The following is a 19575-nucleotide window of genomic DNA, read 5'->3' as shown; positions in this document are numbered from 1 at the left end:
ACACAAAGCTATTTCATAGCTTTCAAAGCTATAGGGTATATATGTACCCAATAAGTAGGAAAATAAAATGTTTTAAGAGACTAATGAATTATAGGTATAGTGTTAATAATTTAACACCTAGTAGTTAATTAACTAACTTATTTAGCAAATATGTGGAAGAGTATGGAATACAAGAACATCCTAAAAGCATTTATCAAATCCATGCATCAGTATCCTACACATAAAGTAGGTTAAAAAAAAAAATAAGAGGCACAAGTTATCCTCTCTAAAGAAATTGCCATGTTGTTCCAGTATATATTTGATAGAATATGTCATATCAGAATGAGGTAAAATGTTAGGTATTTTTTCCTCTATGTTTCAGACTTAGAGAAATGTCCTTAAAATTAAATTCACAAAAGAGACAATCTATTCCTAGTACTGAGGGCCTAGAAAGAACCTTCAAATAAATTAGCTGTAAAAATGAAAATTAGGTGTTTTTACTTAAAACAAAATCATTTTTTCCCTATGTTCTAAGTGTTCTTATTATAACAAATGGCAATAACTCTCATATATTTCCCCATGCTAAAGATGGTACAAGGACATAGATTGTAAACTCACAAGGGAGGATGGCAGGACTAGCCTGATCCTCAAAAAATGCCTTCATTGCTTCATGAAGCCAGCACAGGCACAGGAGAATCACAGAGAAGTGGATCCAATGCTTGACATAGTGTGTTTGGAGTCCCTGGTATTATCTGCAACAGGCAAGATTACGCTGCTGCACCTGACAATCCCCACACCTTATAGTGACAAAAGTTTATCACACATGTGACATGCCCATCTTGGGGCCCTGCTCCTAATCCTCCTTACCCAAGGACATGGCTCCATCATCTAGAATGTTGTCAATTGTCACTGAAAAAAGAGGTAAATGAGGAATTGTATGCTGGATCTTTAACGCGCATGTCACATCTGCTCACATTTCATTGGTCAGCCTTGTGACCACACCTAACTTCAAGGGGGTGGAGAAGTACAATCCTGCTGATTGTACAAAGGGAAAGAATTGGTTACACTGGTAAGTAACAGGGCCAGGAGGGTTACATCAGGAAGATATAGCAATTATAAACTTATATACACCTAACACCAGAGCCCCCAAAACCATGAGACAAAAACTGACAGAACTGAAAAGAAAAATAGACAATTCCAGAATTATAGTTGGAGACTTCAATACTTCACTTTCAATGATAAATAAAACTACTAGAAATATGATAAACAAGAAGCTAAAAACCTCAAACAACTGTTGTTTCTGGAGAAGACAACATACATTGTAGGAACTTGAAATCAGAAGTAATGAATACATCATAAAATGTAGACCTCTCAGCAGATGACATTAAAAGAAATTTTGAAGAAACTAATAGGACTAAGTTACTTATTTAAAACTCTTAAAGCAAAATAGAAACCAAATGTAGACTAAACTAACTGACAAAGATAAAATAATCTATCCACCCACGTAACATTAAAAGCCTCCAAATCAAGAAAACTCCATTGCAGTTAGAAAACAAAACAAAGCAAAACAAAAACAAACAAAAAACACAGAAAGAGATAAGCAAAAGCTCCAACTGAGATGTAAATGGTATTTACATCCTTTGTATTCTGCTTCAAGAAAACAAAATTATTTTCACCAAATATCAAATTTAGAGTGAATTTACCCCATAAAGACAGAGAAGAAACTTTTCAAAGTAGTTGAAAAGATCAGCCATAAATGTAAAGAGCTAGACACCTATACAGTACAAGTCAAAATTTTTTTCAGAAAATTTTTAAAGAATCGCTGGCTATTATCAATGTCAGCTTTTTTTTTCATGGCCAAAAAGTTTATGATAATAGTCTGATAGCTCTACTGGCTGAAAGAAACTTTAGTAATTAAGAAAAGAAAATGCATGCATTAGTCAAGAAAGTATTAAGAAGTTAAGCATTTCGGTAAGTATGTTTACATCCTGATGCTTCAAATGGGGCATTTGACAGAGGCCAAGAGGACCACCAGGGAATTTTTTTGATGAAGAGATCCCCAAGGAAAGGAGCAACATCAAGCTGTGATGACGTGGGGATCCAAGGTCCCATGCCCCATGTAGACCAGATACGACCTCCTTCATCCTAAGGTCAGGATAGTAAGAGCAGGATCCTTCCACCAGTCCATCTCCATCCAGTTACAGCAGGATACTCCCCCAAGAGCTAGGCAGAGCTTGTCCTGGTGCTCCCTGTGCTGGCCGATGCTCAGAACCTTCTTTTGGTTCAACACTCCCTCCATTTGTGGCACCACAGCCCAGGATGTCATTCTGTGAGAGGGCAGATGCTACAAGGGGGTCCTGGGGGATGGTTTAAGAGGACTCCCTCTTCTCCTTCTTCTGAAAATGAGGATGAACCCACACAGAATCTTCTCCACTGAGGGACTCCCCTGGCACAGCATATCCTCCACTGGGCAACAAAAAATGTCTCTACACTAAGTGGTACTAAGTAATAAACACTAGTGGAAAATGCAATATACAATGGCTTAAGAACAGGCTGTATATGCTGTTCTCCATATAATGAACCACTTTCTCAACACCAGTTACAAAACAGCCCATTTTCTTCATGGGTTTATGGTGCCACTTTTATTGTGCATTAAGTTCCCAAATAGACATGGGTGTATTCTGGGCATTCTTTCTTATTCCATTGGTCTATCAAAGATGAACTGCAGATGACTTAAAGATTTAAACATGAAAGTTAAAATTACAAACATAATGGAAGAAAGAATAAGGGAGAAACTTTGTGACTTGGGGCATGGGAAAGACTGCAGTCTACAAATCAACAAGAAAAAGATGCAAACCCATTCGAAAACAGGCAATGGATCTAAAGAGGTAATTTTCTAGAAGAGATGCAAAAGGCTAACACACACGTGAAGAGATGCCCAGACTCAGTAATCCATGGAAATGTAAATCACAACAAGAATGAAATTATACTTTATACCTATTAGTCTTGGCAGCATTTTGAAGGCTAGATAATGGTAAGCGTTGGCTGGAATACAGGGATCTGCACTGGTGTGGGAGTGAGATTAGCAAAGTCCTTTTGAAGAGCAACTGGTCAAATTAAGTACACACGTGTCTTGAGCCCCATCAGTTCCACTTCTGGATGTGCAACCCAAAGAAAGGACACACAGCTTCATAACCAGGTATGTATAACAGTGTTCTCTGCGGTGCAATTTGTAGTGGGAACAGGACTTGAGGCAAGAGTACTCTATAATGGTTAAAATCAATGGACTTGAAATATACACAAATGAATCTTTAAAAGAGTGTCAGTTTAAAAGGTGAAATTGAATGAGGTAAAGAATCTCCATTTATGTTAAATCAAATACACATGAATCCCAAAAGACAGAACACATTCTGGAACATTTACAAACAAACAAAAAATACATACGAAACGCTTTAAAATGGTTCCCTACAGTCAGAAGTGTGGAGAAAGGCAGATAGAAATGGGGACAGAAAGGAATAATAAAACCAGAGAAAGATCCAGCACAGGGCAACAGTGATAATGTGCCATGAAGTAAGGAGTTTGATTCATTCAACTTTAACACTTAAGGATTATGACAAAAAAAAAAAAAAAAAACTACTGTATAAAGTACAATCTTACTTTGCCATGCAGTTCCACACAATTCCTCTAAGCTTTTAAATCCAACATTTTCATCATTTTAACAAGAGACTGTCAGCAACTTATGAAATTACTCAGTTAAGTGTACTGTTTTGAGAATCTAATTATATCTGTTCATAAATACACGATGAGGTACAGTAAAAGACACTTAAGAAAAGAAAGCCGATTTATCAATTCATGGGGCTATACACTCTCTGGACCTAAAACTAAAAGATGCATAAGAAGAGATGGCACAGCTGCTGCATTGACTGCACAACCATACATGTAGCCACATGAGGTACTGAGATTGGAAATGCATTTTTAAGCATTGCAAAATACTCAGCATTTTGCAAGACTGGTCTGGGAACACAATGTGGGATTCTGACAAGCAAAGATATCTATCTAACACGATGATAAGTCTTTCTAGCAGTGGGACATGAGGAACTCAGGTGTATTGACTCACAGGTGGTGCTTGGGCATTGCAGATGCTTCAAGTTTTGCAGCCAAAGAACATAGCTTAAGCAGAGCTAAAATGGCATAGGAGAATGCAGTGGGTGGAGGGTTAGGGACAAAAGATCTGCCCCCTCTGCTCAGACCTGCACAAGTTCTGCAGCTCTGGTCTACCTGTGGAAGCCCATGTGATGGGACTAAGAAATCCACCCTGGCCGGGCACAGTGCCTCACGCCTGTAATCCCAGCACTTTGGGAGGCCAAGGTGGGCAGCTCACCTGAGGTCAGGAGTTCGAGACCAGCCTGCCCAACATGGCAAAACCCCATCTTTACTAAAAATACAAAAAATTAGCTGGACGTGGTGGTGCATACCTGTAATCCCAGCTACTCAGGAGGCTAAGGCAGGAGAATCTCTTGAACCTGGGAGGCGGGGGTTGCAGTGAGCTGAGATCACGCCATTGCACTCTAGCCTGGGCAACAAGAGTGAAACACTGTCTCAAAAAAAAAAAAAAAAAAATCTGCCTTCTTTCATTGAGACGTCTACCTTCAATTCTTTGGTAAATTCCATCAGACAACCAAAGAAAAAAGAACAGAAACAAAATTAAGCAAAACAAAAGAAAATCTCTTCCTTTATTTACCCCTTCCCAAGATCTTCCTCCAGTTTAGCCACACCCACTTTCTTGCCTTTGAGTGAATGGCCAGACCCCTGTATCTTGCCTGCATCAACATTTTCCATCTCTGCAGCATAGGAAATAATTTTTTTCTGTGTTATAAAAATATTATGCCCAGTTAAAAAATTTTAAAACATGAGAGTTACCCAAGTGTGTCTTAAAACATTTTTAATGTTCAAAAATCTTTTTTTTTTTTTTTCCTTGAGACAGGGTCTGGCTCTGTCTCCCAGGCTAGAGTGCAGTGGTGCATTCTCAGCTCACTGAAGCCTCAACCTCCCGGCTCAAGCAGTTCTCGCACCTCAGCCTCACGAGTAGCTGGGACTTACAGGCACATGCCACCACCCCTGGCTAATTTTGTTTAGTTTTTGTAGAGAGGGAGTCTCACTGTGCTGCCCAGGCTGCTTTCAATATATACGACACATGGACTCAAGTAATCCTCCCGTCTCAGTCTCCCAAAGTGCTGGGATTACAGACGTGAGCCACCGTGCCTGGCTCAGCAATCTTAAAGACATTACAAAGGAGCTATCAACGGAAGAACTTCAAACCAGAGATTAAAAATAATGTTGGTAATCACTCTGAAAAATAAAATTATATGAGATAAATTCAAAGGATGGAGCCCCCCCCAATAAACACACTTCTTAGCGTTTGTACATTTGCTTAATCCCCATGTAGCATACAAAATACAGAGACAGAGTGTTTCTGTAATATTCCACTATCAATAGTTTTCACAACCTTTAAACCTTTTTGCTTTACAGACGTGAGAGCATAAACGGAGAGGCTATAGTCTTCAAAGAATCAGCAATTTGCACTATTTGTAAGGGGGAGAAAAGTTAAATCCTTACCAATTAGATTTGTTTGCCAGCAAAAATGTTGCCTCTGCAGATGTCAACAATGACCACCCTATCATCTTTTTTTTTTTTAGTCTTAGCTGGCAGGAAGGTCAAAACTAAATTCCGTTGCCCTTTAACTGCTAACCTCAATACATTCAATTTTCTGTTCATTTTGTAGCAAAGGGCCCTGGATTGACCACAGCAGGGTTCATCTTAGGATTCAAGCATGTCTTGGGGGCTAGAAAGGAAAAACCACGAAGAGTGTAGTTCCATGAAGAAGGGACAGAAAGTGTGAGTGTACAAGCTGGTTCAAAGATGATGTGTCAACACAAGAGGGGGGTTTGCATTTAGACTCGTGTCCAGGGGTGTGACCTCTGATCCCACGGACTGACCCTTGAGTTCTAAGGCTGGGGACAATTGATTTTACCATTCATCAATTCCATTGAATTTTGGTGGGGAATACCTCATAGAAAAAGAGGGAAAACTGAATTGAAAGGAACTCCACCTTTATTTTACTGAAAATCAAATGTTTGAGGAAAGCAACTTATGCATAATGTAATGCTGTTATTTTACAAAGTGATTTTTATTTTATTTCATTTTAAGTTTTGGGATACATGTGCAGAAAGTGCAGGTTTGTTACATAGGTATATATGTACCACAGTGGTTTGCTGCATCTATCAACCTGTCATCTAGGTTATAAGACCCACATGTATTAGGTAATTGTCCTCATGCTCTCCCTCCCCTTGTCCCCCACCCCCAGCAGGCCCTGGTGTGTGATGCTCCCCTCCCTGTGTCCATGTGTTCTCATTGTTCAATTCCAACTTACTAATTAGAACACACGGTGTGTTTGGTTTCCTGTTTCTGTGTTAGTTTGCTGAGAATGATGGCTTCCAGCTTCATCCATGTCCCTGCAAAGGACATGAACTCATTCTTTTTTATGGCTGCATAGTATTCCATGGTGTATATGTGCCACATTTTCTTTATCCAGTCTATCATTGATGACATTTGGGTTGGTTCCAAGTCTTTGCTATTGTAAATACTGGTAGTTTGATGGGAATAGCATTGAATCTATTAATTACTTTAGGCAGTATGGCCGTTTTTACGATATTGATTCTTCCTATCCATGAGCATGGAACGTCTTTCCTTTCCTTCGTGTCCTCTCTTATTTCTTGAGCAGTGGTTTGTAGTTCTTCTTGAAGAGGTCCTTCATGTCTCTTGTAAGTTGTATTCCTAGGTATTTTATTCTCTTTGCAACAATTGTGAATGGGAGTTCACTCATGATTTGGTTGTCTGTCTATTATTGGTGTATAGGAATGCTTGTTGGTTTTGCACATTGATTTTGTATCCTGAGAACTTGCTGAAGTTGCTTATCAGCTTAAGGAGATTTTGGGCTGAGATGATGGGATTTTCTAAATATACAATCATGTCATCTGCAAACAGAGACAATTTGACTTCCTCTCGTCCTATTTGAATACTCTTTATTTCCTTCTCTTGCCTGACTGCTCAGGCCAGAACTTCCAATACCATCTTGAATAAGAGTGGTGAGAGAGGGTATCCTTGTCTTGTGCCGGTTTTCAAAGGGAATGCTTCCAGCTTTTGCCCATTCAGTGTGATGTTGGTTATGGGTTTGTCATAAATAGCTCTTATTATTTTGAGATATGTTCCATCAATACCTAGTTTATTGCGAGTTTTTAGCATCAAGGGATGTTGAATTTTATTGAAGGTCTTTTCTGCATCTATTGAGATAGCCATGTGGTTTTTGTCATTGGTTCTGTTTATGTAATGGATTATGTGTATTGATTTGCATATGTTGAACCAGTCTTGCATACCAGCGATAAAGCTGACTTGATTGTGGTGGATAAACTTTTTGATGTGCTGCTGGATTCAGTTTGCCAGTATTTTATTGAAGATTTTTGCATTGTTGTTTGTCAGGAATATTTGCCTGAAATCTTCTGGTACATTGTGTCTTTGTTCTCACCGGTTTCAAAGAACATCTTTGTTCCTGTCTTCATTTCATTATTTACCCAGTAGTCATTCAGAAGCAGGCTGTTCAATTTCCATGTAGTTGTACAGTGAGTTTTTAGTGAGTTTCTTAATCCTGAGTTCTAATTTGATTGCACTGTGGTCTGAAAGACTATTATTTCCATTCTTTTGCATTTGCTGAGGAAAGTTTTACTTCCAATTATGTGATAAATTTTAGAATATGTGTTGTGTGGCACTGAGAAGAATGTATGTTCTGTTGATTTGGGGTGGAGAGTTCTGCAGATATCTATTACGTCCACTTGGTCCAGCGCTGAGTTCAAGTCCTGAATATCCTTGTTAATTTTCTGACTCGTTGATCTGTCTATTATTGACAGTAGGGTGTTAAAGTCTCCTACTATTATTGTGTGGGAGTCTACATCTCTTTGCAGGTCTCCAAGAACTTGTTTTATGAATCTGGGTGCTCTTGTATTAGGTGCATATATATTTAGGATAGTTAGCTCTTCTTGTTGCATTTATCCCTTTACCATTATGTAATGTCCTTCTTTGTCTTTTTTGATCTGTGTTGGCATAAAGTCTGTTTTATCAGAGACTAGGATTGTGACCCGTGCTCTTTTTTGCTTTCTATTTGCTTGGTAAATATTCCCCTATCCCTTTGTTTTGAGCCTATGTATGTATTTGCACATGAGATGGATCTCCCGAATATAGCATACTGATGGGTCTTGACTCTTTATCCAGTTTGCCAGTCTGTGTCTTTTAATTGGGTCATTTAGCCCATTTACATTTAAGGTTAATATTGTTATGTGTGAATTTGATCCTGTCATCATGATGCCAGTTGGTTATTTTGCCCATTAGTTGATGCAGTTTCTTTATCATGTCATTGGTCTTTATATTTTGGTTTGTTTTTGCAGTGGCTGGTACCAGTTTTTTCTTTCCATTTTTAGTGCTTCCTTAAGGAGCTCTTGTAAGGCAGGCCCAGTGGTGACAAAACCCCTCAGCATTTGCTTGTCTGTAAAGGATTTTATTTCTCCTCCACTTATGAAGCTTAGTTTGGCTGGATATGAAATTTTGGGTTGAAAATTCTTTTCTTTAATAATGTTGGATATTGGCCCCCACTCTCTTCTGGCTTGTAGGATTTCTGCAGAGAAATCTACTGTTAGTCTAATGGGCTTCCCTTTGTGGGTAACCTGACCTTTCTCTCTGGCTGCCCTTAACATTTTTTCCTTCATTTCAACCCTGGTGAGTCTGACAACAATGTGTTTTGGGTTGCTCTTCTTGAGGGGTATCTTAGTGGTTTTCTCTGTATTTCCTGAATTTGCATGTTGGCCTGTCTTGCTAGGTTAGGGAAGTTCTCCTGGATAATATCCAGAAGTGTGTTTTCCACCTTGGTTCCATTCTCTTTGTCACTTTCAGGTACACCAATCAATCGTATGTTTGCGCTTTTCATGTAGTTCCATATTTCTTGGAGGCTTTGTTCATTCATTTTCATTCTTTTTTCTCTAATCTTTTCTTCATGCCTTATTTCAGTAAGTTGATCTTCAATCTTTGATATCCTTTCTTCCACTTGATCGATTCCACTATCAATACTTGATGTATACTTGACGAAGTTCTCGTGCTTTGTTTTTCAGCTCCATCAGGCCATTTATGTTCCTCTCTAAAATGATTATTCTAGTTAGCAGTTCCTGTAACCTTTTATCAAGTTTCTTTTTTTTTTTTTTTTTGAGACGGAGTCTCGCTGTGTCTCCCAGGCTGGAGTGCAGTGGCGTGATCTTGGCTCACTGCAAGCTCCGCCTCCCGGGTTCACGCCATTCTCCCGCCTCAGCCTCCCAAGTAGCTGAGACTACAGGCGCCCCCCACCACGCCCGGCTAGTTTTTTGTATTTTTAGTAGAGACGGGGTTTCACCATGTTAGCCAGGATAGTCTCGATCTCCTGACCTCGTGATCCACCTGCCTCGGCCTCCCAAAGTGCTGGGATTACAGGCTTGAGCCACCGCGCCCGACCACCTTTTATCAAGTTTCTTAGCTTCTGTGCACTGGGTTAGAACATGCTCCTTTAGCTCAGATGAGTATGTTATTACCCACCTTCTGAAGCTGTCATCAATGTCATCTTCTGTCCAGTTGTGTGCCTTTGTTGGAAAGAAGTTGCTATCATTTGGAGGAGAAGAAGAATTATGATTTTTGGAATTTTCAGTGTTTTTGCACTGGTTTTTCCTCATCTTCGTGGATTTATCTACCTTTGATCTTTGAGGCTGATGACCTTTGGATGGGGTTTTTGTGTGGGAGTCCTTTATGTTGACGTTGATGTTGTTGCTTTCTGTTTGTTAGTTTTTCTTCTAACAGGCCCTTCTTCTGTAGGTCTGCTACAGTTTGCTGGAGGTCCACTCCAGATCCTATTTGCCTGGGTATCACCAGTGGCGGCTGCAGAGCAGCAAAGATCACTGCCTATTCCTTCCTCTGGAAGCTTCGTCCCAGAGGGGCACTGGCCAGATGCCAACCAGAGCTCTCCTGTATGAGGTGTCTGTCAACCCCTGTTGGCAGGACTTTCCCAGTCAGGAGGCACGGGGGTCAGGGACCCACTTGAGGAGGCAGTCTGTCCCTTAGCAGAGCTGGTGAGCTGTGCTGGGAGAATCCCTCTTGTAGGAATCAGCTGCTTTCTTCAGAGCCAGCAGGCAGGAAGGATTAAATCCACTGAAGCTGTGCCCATAGCTGCCCCTTCCCCCAGGTGCTCTGTCCCATGGAGATGGGGGTTATGTCTGTAAGCCCCTGGCTTGGATGTTACCTTTCCTTCAGAGATTCCCTGCCCGGTGAGGAGGAATCTAGAGAAGCAGTCTGGCCACAGCCACTTTGCCGTGCCCAGCCCAGACCTCCCAGCCTCCTTAGCACTGTCAGGGGAAAACTGCCTACTAAAGCCTCAGTAATGGCGGATGACGCTCCCCCCACCAAGCTCGACTGTCCCAGGTCAACTTCAGACTGCTGTGCTGGCAGTGAGAATTTCAAGTCCATGGTTCTTAGCTTGCTGGGCTCCATGGGAGTGGGACCCACTGAGCAAGACCACTTGGCTCCCTGGCTTCAGCCCCTTTTCCAGGGGACTGAACAGTTCTGTCTCACTGGGGTTCCAGGCGCCACTGGGGTATGAAAAAATCCTCCTGCAGCTAGCTCAGTGTCTGCCCAAACAGCCACCCAGTTTTGTGCTTGAAACCCAGGGCCCTGGTGGTGTAGGCATACGAGGGAATCTCCTGATCTGCAGACTGCAAAAACTATGGGAAAAGTGTAGTAACCCAGCCAGGTAGCACAGTGTCTCATGGCTTCCTTTGGCCCGGGGAAGGAGGTCCTCGGCTCCTTGCACTTCCCAGGTGAAGCAATGCCTCACCCTGCTTCTGTTCGCCCCCTGTGCGTTGGACCCATTGCCTAACCAGTTCCAATGAGACGAACTGGGTACCTCAGTTGGAAATGCAGAAATTACCCACCTTCTGCATTGGTCTGTCTGGGAGCTAGCTGCAGACCAGAGCTGCTCCTATTCGGCCATCTGGGTCCCTCTCACAAAGTGATTTTTAAGAACATAAAATATTTCAAAATAAATATGATTCTATCTTATAATTTTAGTTTGTAATTAGAATTTTGCAAAGTTTCTAAAAAGTTTCACTACTAAATTTAGGGCACCTTTCAGCTGTCTTGTCTTTTTGTCAAAGAACAGTTATAGAATTGTGTTATCTTAACTGACCTATCATTTTGAAAGCCTCACTGAAAATTAGAATAAGATATTTAAAGTACATACTTTCATCCAAGTTTTGCATTATGCATGATGCTGGGATGAGTGGTTTACAAAATATATTTAAAATATTCCTATCCTATGGATCTTATAACTAGCACTAATAAAACTGAGGTGACTCAGTGATTTGCCCTTTTATTGTCAAATAAATACACCAGATGAAAAAGAAAATAGAATATTTACACCAAGTACATTCACTAATATAAACATGTTTGTGGTGAAGAGTTAGGATTTACATATTCATGCGGGGTTAAGATAGAAACAGAATTGGGAAGATAAGAGATTTCACTTTCATATTTGGTAATTCAGACATCCTTCTTAAAGAGTTCAATCTACTTTGATAGCAGGGGAAATTTTTGTTTCTGAGGATATTTCGGTGCTCTGAGGTAGAAAAGGAATATGTACAGGATCTCAGACAACTGGAATTCCCGTGACCTCCCAGCTGCTGAGGGAAGAATCTCCAGGCCCTCCCAGGGACCCTCAGCCTGGAGCTCCCGACAGCCACTTCTGGGTTGGGTGGAAAGGCTTCAGGACCAGCAGGGAAGGGAAGGCCATGATGGAGTTTTGTATCCATGCATGTGGGTTATTTCTTTCCTGAAACCTGGAGACCGGAGGCTACCTAAGTCAGACAATGTGAGTATTAAAAAACTTCCTGTAGCAATAAGAGCATCAAGAACATAAGATGCATTTTAGGATAAGAGAAAAAAAAAATCATTCAAGGACTCGGAACTTAAGGGTTTTTCCACGTTTTTGAAGGTTGTAAAAAAAAAACTGGACATGAGATGTTCAGTAATTGCTTTGGGAATTCTTTTCTTGGAAATACCATGCTCATTGTTAGCCATGCAAAACAGACTTTCTTGGTTCTTGACTATACTTCAAATTTTAAAAAGTTATCTCATTTTGTTTTAATTATTTTAAACGGTAGTATTTATTATTCCTTAATCAATATATCAATCCATCAAGTCATCAGAACATTTATGAATTCAATCTTACTTTTATCTGGACAAGTTTAATTTCATCAAATCTTATATCAGCAAGAGATTTCCTTTTCTGGCCTCTTCGGTGTCCAAATTTACACTTATTTCTAATCACTTGCTCATCATCTTCTATGGGTCTTCGAACATATTTAAAGCGATCTTTGAGGGCTCGTTTCCATAAAAACTGTAAAATAACACAACAGGCTAGTTAATCTTCAAGGAGATTGAGATAATCCTATATAAAAAATACACCTATACAACAACAACACATACCTATCATCTTTGGGCTTGAAATTATTTTCACATCATAGTAATAGAAATAATATTTATCTATCCTTCCTTTTACCCTCACAGCAATCTTGTGACACTGCTACAGAAATTATAAGCCCTAAGTTATAGGTAAGAAGACAAAGTCACAGAAATAGAAATCTTTCCCCAGTGTCATATGGTTATTGAGTAAATATATCGGTTCTTGAACTAGATTTTCTAATTCCCAAAAGTGATACTTTCCGCTAGACTCTGCTGTCTCCACAACCAACTCCATTTTTCTAGTGGGTTCTAGAAAAGACCTGATAGTGGCTTATGGATTGATGCATTTTCTTTAAAAATAATTTTCTGTCACCTTTTGAAATTTGTTTTGGTGAGTACTATTGGCATGCACTCCCTAAGTATCTGTGGCGCCTCTACTGTTTCAAACACAAAGACCAAGTCCCCACTCTGGGAGGCAGAAGGGTGTAGGTGGACCTCACTTTCAGTGTAGCAGAGGGATGAGTGATTTTAATATAGAGTGAAAACTATTATAATAGGGGAAGATACATCATTCATTTACATTGTGTTAGGAGATCATAAAAGCCTTCCTGTAGGAAGTTCTTGAATCGAAACTGAGGCTTAGGTCTTAGGGTCAGGTAACTGCATGAAGGGATGGGGATAGCATCAGGGAATGCCGGTTGGGTGGATGCACAGAAGTTCCAGGAGGATGAAGCTGCATGTGCAATGGAATGGAGGGAGAGCTAGTGCCCTTTGGAGAACTACCAAGAGTTTTGAGAGGCTGGAGCACAGAGCTCGAGATGAGGGAATGATAGAGGATGGGGTAAAAAGTAAGGTGGGAGAGAGGAGCCAGCCCAATCATCAAGGGCCATGGTCACCCCATTAAGGAGCCTCAGTGTAATCCTGAACCAGATCTTAAATCTGTCTCTGTAGACAGGCTATATTAGTACCTCATAGCAACTTTTGCCCTTGGTCTTTCCTCTAAAGCAATGGTTCTCAAAATTTAGCCTGAATCAATTCCTGGAGGACCTGTTAGAGCACAGTTTGCTGAGCCCCACTCTCAGCGTCTCTGATTTTGAGGTCAGGGGTAGGCTGAGAGTGTCCTTTTCTTCCAAGTTCCCATGCGATGCTGCTGCTTGCTACTGCTCGAGACTACACAGATGCTGGTTCGGGAGATGGGAATGGAGCCCAGATGTCTGTATTTTTTAAAGCTCTATAGAGAATTCATCAGAACAGCCAGGATAGGAAGTATTCCTAGGCCATGTTGAGTTGGGAGAGTGAATGGTCAGATTTGAGCTCTGGAAGGATCTATCTGGCATGTGGAGTTTTTGTGAGACCAGAGACATGGACAACACCTAGGAAGCACCCCTGGACTTCTTCCTCAATATGCCAACATCTCTTCCACTGCTGGGCCTTCAGTTTGGGCCTGGAAAGCTTTATCCCTCTCTTCCCACACCTAGCTGGTATGTAGTTGACCCTTGCTTTGCCTTCAGGTCTCAGCTCAGCCTGTGCTTCATGGAAGCCTCCTCTGGCCTCTGTAACAGCTTGGCATTGGAGCTCCCCTTTCTTCACTGGCACTTACCACAGTGGTAATCTACCCTCATCTATGTGACACTTTGTCTGTTTTTATTTCTACTTCTTTTTTTTTTTCTTTTATTTTCCTTTGCCTGCCTTCCTTCCTTTCTTCCTTCCTTCCTTCCTTCCCTCTCGCCCTCCCTCCCTCCCTCCCTCTAGGCTATAAGCACACAAAGAAAGGCTCATGCCTGCTTTGCCCACCAAGTCCAGCATAGTGCTTCATGCATGCTGGAAACTATAAATGTTTGATACCTTGTGTCAATACTCTATGAAGCAGGAGATGCAGATGTCAACAGGACAGACCAGAAGCAAGACTCTGAGTCTTGGCAGTGCTTAGCTGGTAACTAACTCACTGCATGAGTGGTGGCCCAACGCTGCTTCTTCTTTTATTTATTTATTTATTTTTTTGAGACAGAGTTTCACTCTTGTTGCTCAGGCTGGAGTGCAATGGCACAATCTCGGCTCACTGTAACCTCCACTTCCTGGGCTCTAGCGATTCTCTTGCCTCAGCCTCCTGAGTAGCTGGGATTACAGACATGCGCCACCACGCTCAGCTAATTTTTTGTATTTTTAGTAGAGACGAGGTTTCTCCGTGTTGGTCAGGCTGGTCTCAAACTCCCGACCTCAGGTGACCCACCCTTCTCGGCCTCCCAAAGTGCTGGGATTACAAGCATGAGCTGCCACACCCAGCTGGCTCAACCCTTCTTGAAGTCAGTGACTTAGGACTGCTTCTGCTGCTCATCTCCCCTGCAATGTCATGTGCTTGAATAGATCCCCACAGTGAGTTCAGGCAAGGAAAAAAAAAAAAAAAACCCTTGCAGGCATATAGGCCTGTGTTTCCCTCTGAGCCCTGGCCATGAGAGAGAGTGGTATGTCACTGAGTGGCTTTGGGCATGTTTTCTAAGCTCTATTTCTTCACAGGTCAAATGGGATGCCACCAAAATAACATTAGCCAAATGTTTGGCACTTAGATTTTGCTATTCCTGGTTATATGGTTTGTAAGTCCCAATAAGAGTAATCCCTGAATGCACCATAGCCTAAGTTGGGAAGACTGCAGGTCCAAGTAGCTAGCCTGAATACATATTAGCCAAGTAACCCCTCTTAATTTCAGTTTCTTCAACTATAAAACAGAAAAATAAGATATGTCCTATTAAGTGCACTGGCTTTTTGGGAGACTCAAGTGAGTAGTTACTCATTGAAGATATCTGTAAACTCAAGTGCTGTTTGTAAAGTCCTTCAACAGCCCTAGTAAGAAAGGCAGTGGTTGAGGGCTGGAGTACGGCTGCAGCACTGATTAAGCTCCCGGGTATGCATGAGTCAGAGATGCCTTATCACCTCCCACAGGCATGCTTGCGAGCTTGGACTTTACCATTGCTGTTTTACAACAGAACAGACAAAAAGAACGGCTTGTATTTTTCTTAGCCATGAAATATGAACTAGTGCAAGTACAGTACATTTTTTTTCCCACGTGTTTCCTACAGCTCTGAAGGGTGTCTAAACATGCTGAACCTGGTGGGAGGTATTACAGCAATCAACGACTAGGACATTTTTAAATTGCCAATTTCTTCTTTCTAGGCTCTCCTGTCTCTCTTTATTAACTGTCTGATAGGAACAGAAAAAGGACAAATCAAATACAATCTTCCACATGAGTATTCAATCAATGAGTATTTACTGAGCATCTGCTATACGCCTGACACCGTGAGTTACTTACACAGATGCCTCAGGTAGGCAGACTCAGTAGGAAATATTTGTGTTACAGAATAATCATCCCTCTCCTTCACGTTTCCAGCTAGAGAGGGTGTAGAAAGTTCTACATGAAGACAGCTCTCTGTCAACCACTCTGAAATAAAAAATGACCCTGAAATTGCAGACCTCCTGTTGTGACATATGAAGCAGTCCACAGCATCACCAGCAGACCTTTGCACATTCAAATGCAGAATGTGGACCACCTTACATGGCAACTGGACTAGACTTGTCTAAAAAGCAAATATGCGGAAAAATAAAAAAGGGTTTGGAGAGACTGTCTAGGCAAAAAGAAATTAAAGAGACATAATAACCAATGCAATGTATAATACTCAATTAGATATCATGGCAAAAAATTGTTTTTAAAACATTTTTGAAAAATTGGAGAAATGTGAATATGGATTGTATATATTATGCAATTATTGCTAATTTTCTTGGGTATAAAAATGGTATTGTGGTTATATAAGAGATTGTCCTTATTCTTTTTTTTTTTTTTGGAGATGAAGTCTCGCTCTTGTGCCCCAGGCTAGAGTGCAATGGTGCAATCTCGGCTCACTGTAATCTCTGCCTCCTGGGTTGAAGTGATTCTCTTGCCTCAGCGTCCTGTGTAGCTGGGAATACAGGCACTTGCCACCATGCCCAGCTAATTTTTGTGTTTTTAGTAGAGATGGGGTTTCACCATGTTGGCCAGGCTGGTCTCGAACTCCTGACCTCAGGTGATCTGCCCGCCTTGGCCTCCCAAAGTGTTGGGATTATAGGTGTGAGCCACCATACCCGGCCCAAAATTTTTCAAAATAAAGAGTTAAAAATAAACTTAGCCCTAAAAATAACCAAGTTTGTGCATTCTTTTTCTTTCTCCACCCCTGCCTCCCATTAATGTTCTCTGAAATTTTGTACATTTTCCACTGTAACATTAGAAACACAACCTCATACACTTTTGCAGGGAGAATTTGGGTAAACATCCATCCAGGCACCAGAGGCAAATCTGAGCCCTAATCTGCTAAGCAATTTTGCACACGTCTCTTTATCAGTTAACTGGTCTTTAGTGAATGTCACTGGGAACAGATGTGGATAAAATGCGCACAAGAGCAAAGAAAGCAGTATTTGTTACTTTGTATGTGTCTCACTTTGATAACCATGAAACTAAAGGTCAAACGGTATTAGATCAATATGGATTTGCTTATGTATATGCAAAGATTCTCTAGAAGGACTCTAATAACATTGGTTACTTCTGGGGAGGAAAATTAGGTGGCTGGAGAAGCAAGGACAGGTAGGAAACTTTTCTATTTATACCCTTTTGTAGTTTTTGAATTTTGAACTATATAAATATGTAATTTATTCAAACAATAAATGTAAATTTAAAAACACACACACAAGCTGTATCCTGGCTAACACGGTGAAACTCCGTCTCTACTAAAAAATACAAAAAATTAGCTGGGCGTGGTGGCAGGCACCTGTAGTCCCAGCTACTCAGGAGGTTGAGGCAGGAGAATGTCACGAACCCAGGAGGCAGAGCTTGCAGTGAGCTGAGATAGCGCCACTGCATTCCAGCCTGGGCGACAGAGCGAAACCCCATCTCAAAAAAAAAAAAAAAAAAAAAAAAAAAAAACCCCACAAGTTCTATACACAGTAACACTGATTAGATATTAAGTCGGTAGATGTATCTCGAGTGTGGAAGAAATTCTGAGACTCAGTTTTGTCAGCCATATTGACATGATTGTCAATGTTGGGGCGCCAGGTTTGTTTAGTATTGTTGTTGTCGTTGCCTTGTTGTTTTTGTTTCGTTTTGTTTTGTTTTTTAGAGAAAATTCAATTTCTTCTGTAGTATGCTTTATATGCAGCGGCATATTTTGGAAAGGATGTCATCCTAGAAGCAAGAATACCTGAATTCTAATCTTGGCTTCAATAATTACTATTTTTCCAGACATGGTATACAACATCTTTCCTCAGTCTGAGTGGTGAAAAAAAGCTTTAATGGCCTCTCCCATTGAGAAAATTCTGTGATTCTCTCCATATATAATGAACCTTTTCTTTAAAATACAAAAAGAGAAGGAAGGAAGGAAAGAAAGAAGGAAGGGAGGGAGGGAGGGGTAAATACAAATAAGGAAGGAAGGAAAGAAGGAAGGAAGGAAGAAAGAGGGAGGGAGGGAAGGACCTTAAAGTGTCCTTATATGCATAGATATTGGCATTTATCCTTTGTTGTTCTTGGAATTAATTGCTGAAATTCCATGTCCTTAAGAAAGCACAGCAAAAAAATATCTTTTCACAAACATCTGAGACAGTAAAGTACAAAAAGACATCTGTCTTCTTTAGATATGACTACCAACGTGTATGCACATGACATATAGATACAGGAAATAACAGACAGTCTACCTTTACATAGCTACCTATACATAGCTATAGCTCTTTGTAATTGTTCCTTAACTCATATAGTTACAGCGTCAAAAATCAATTTTTTATTAACTATTCTTAGGTACAGTTCAATAGTGTTAATTATATTTACATTGTTGTGCAATGAAGACACTGGTCTTTGAAATCCAGGAGATAGGCAAGTTCAAACAGCAAAGTTTGTGTTGAAATGTCAGTGGCAGTCGTTCTCAGCCCTGGTTGTACATTAGAATAATTTTGGGAAATTTAAAAAATGTTAATGACAGTGTCCCATCCTCAAATTAATTCAACCTGAATCTCTAGGAATCCTAATGTGCAACCAGAGGTTAGAACTCCTGCCCCAGAGAATTGCTTGAACCCAGGAGGCAGAGGTTGCAGTGAGCTGAGATCGCGCCACTGTACTCCAGCCTGGGTGAGAGAGCGAGACTCTGTCTCAAAAAATAAAACAAAACTAAACTAAAAAACAAAGAACTGCTGCCCCAAAGTATCCTAGGGGTCTGTTTTCATAAGGACAGTAGAGATGTGACAGGGCCAGGTAAGGTTGGAGGCCCGGACCTCAAAGCCAGACAACAGCTCCACTGGGTCTGAGAAGGCAAGAAACACCTGATGACAGCTCTGAAGCAGGTGCAGCCATGTCTTTCTCTTTCTAGGTGTCACATCTCCTAAAGACCCTTCCTAACCCTTAAAACCCTTAAGATTCTAAAGTGAACAGCTCGGTTAATTTTAGCAACTTTATATGCTTGTGCAACCATAATCACTGTCCATTTTGGCCACCCTCAGCCCTAGGCAACTCTTCATCAGCTCTGTTACACTGAGCTTCAAGTTTTGAGAGGGCAGCAATATGATGATGGAGAGAGACAAAGAAGACAAAGAAACACAGGACAGAGAGAGACCAAGAAGTTATGAAAAAGGGAAGACAAGGAGACAGACAAAGAGAGAGAGAGAGAGAGAGCACGCGTGAAGTCAAGAAAGAAGCATGGACTAACAAAAAGTGAAAGACAGAAACAAAGTCGGAGAGAGACCAAAGAGACAAAAAAAGAGTCAGAAAAATAGAAACAGATAGACGTAGATACATAGAATGGGAGGGAGAGAGAGAGAGAGATCAAGAAAAGATGGATGAAGCATAAAATTACTGGGCAACACAAGGCTATTATTTTAAGATAGTCTGAAATTAACAGAATGGTCCCAGGTGGTCACTTACAAAGCCACAGCCGTCCTCATCCAGGAAAGGGTGGGCCTGCAGCAGGGCATTAACTACGTCATTGTACTGCTGGGTGCTGGGGTACCTGTTCA

The 19575-nt window shown here is 40.9% G+C and overlaps 1 protein-coding gene across 2 annotated transcripts in view; it reads right to left on the bottom strand.

The window, feature by feature from the left end:
• The window catches only part of SAMD3 (sterile alpha motif domain containing 3), a 65620-nt gene that overhangs the window by 20056 nt on the left and 25989 nt on the right, over positions 1 to 19575 (bottom strand). For both annotated transcript variants that reach the window (XM_050786370.1, XM_050786371.1), the window contains 2 exons: positions 19484 to 19568; positions 12326 to 12493 (listed from right to left, as the gene is read on the bottom strand). In XM_050786370.1, the coding sequence (XP_050642327.1) occupies positions 12326 to 12493; positions 19484 to 19568 (253 nt within the window). The remainder of the gene's footprint in view (positions 1 to 12325; positions 12494 to 19483; positions 19569 to 19575) is intronic.

Source organism: Macaca thibetana, chromosome 4, assembly GCF_024542745.1.
Source record: "Macaca thibetana thibetana isolate TM-01 chromosome 4, ASM2454274v1, whole genome shotgun sequence".
Lineage (NCBI taxonomy): Eukaryota > Metazoa > Chordata > Mammalia > Primates > Cercopithecidae > Macaca > Macaca thibetana.
Note: the sequence above shows the minus strand (reverse complement) of the source record. Positions and strands in the feature narration are given on the sequence as shown.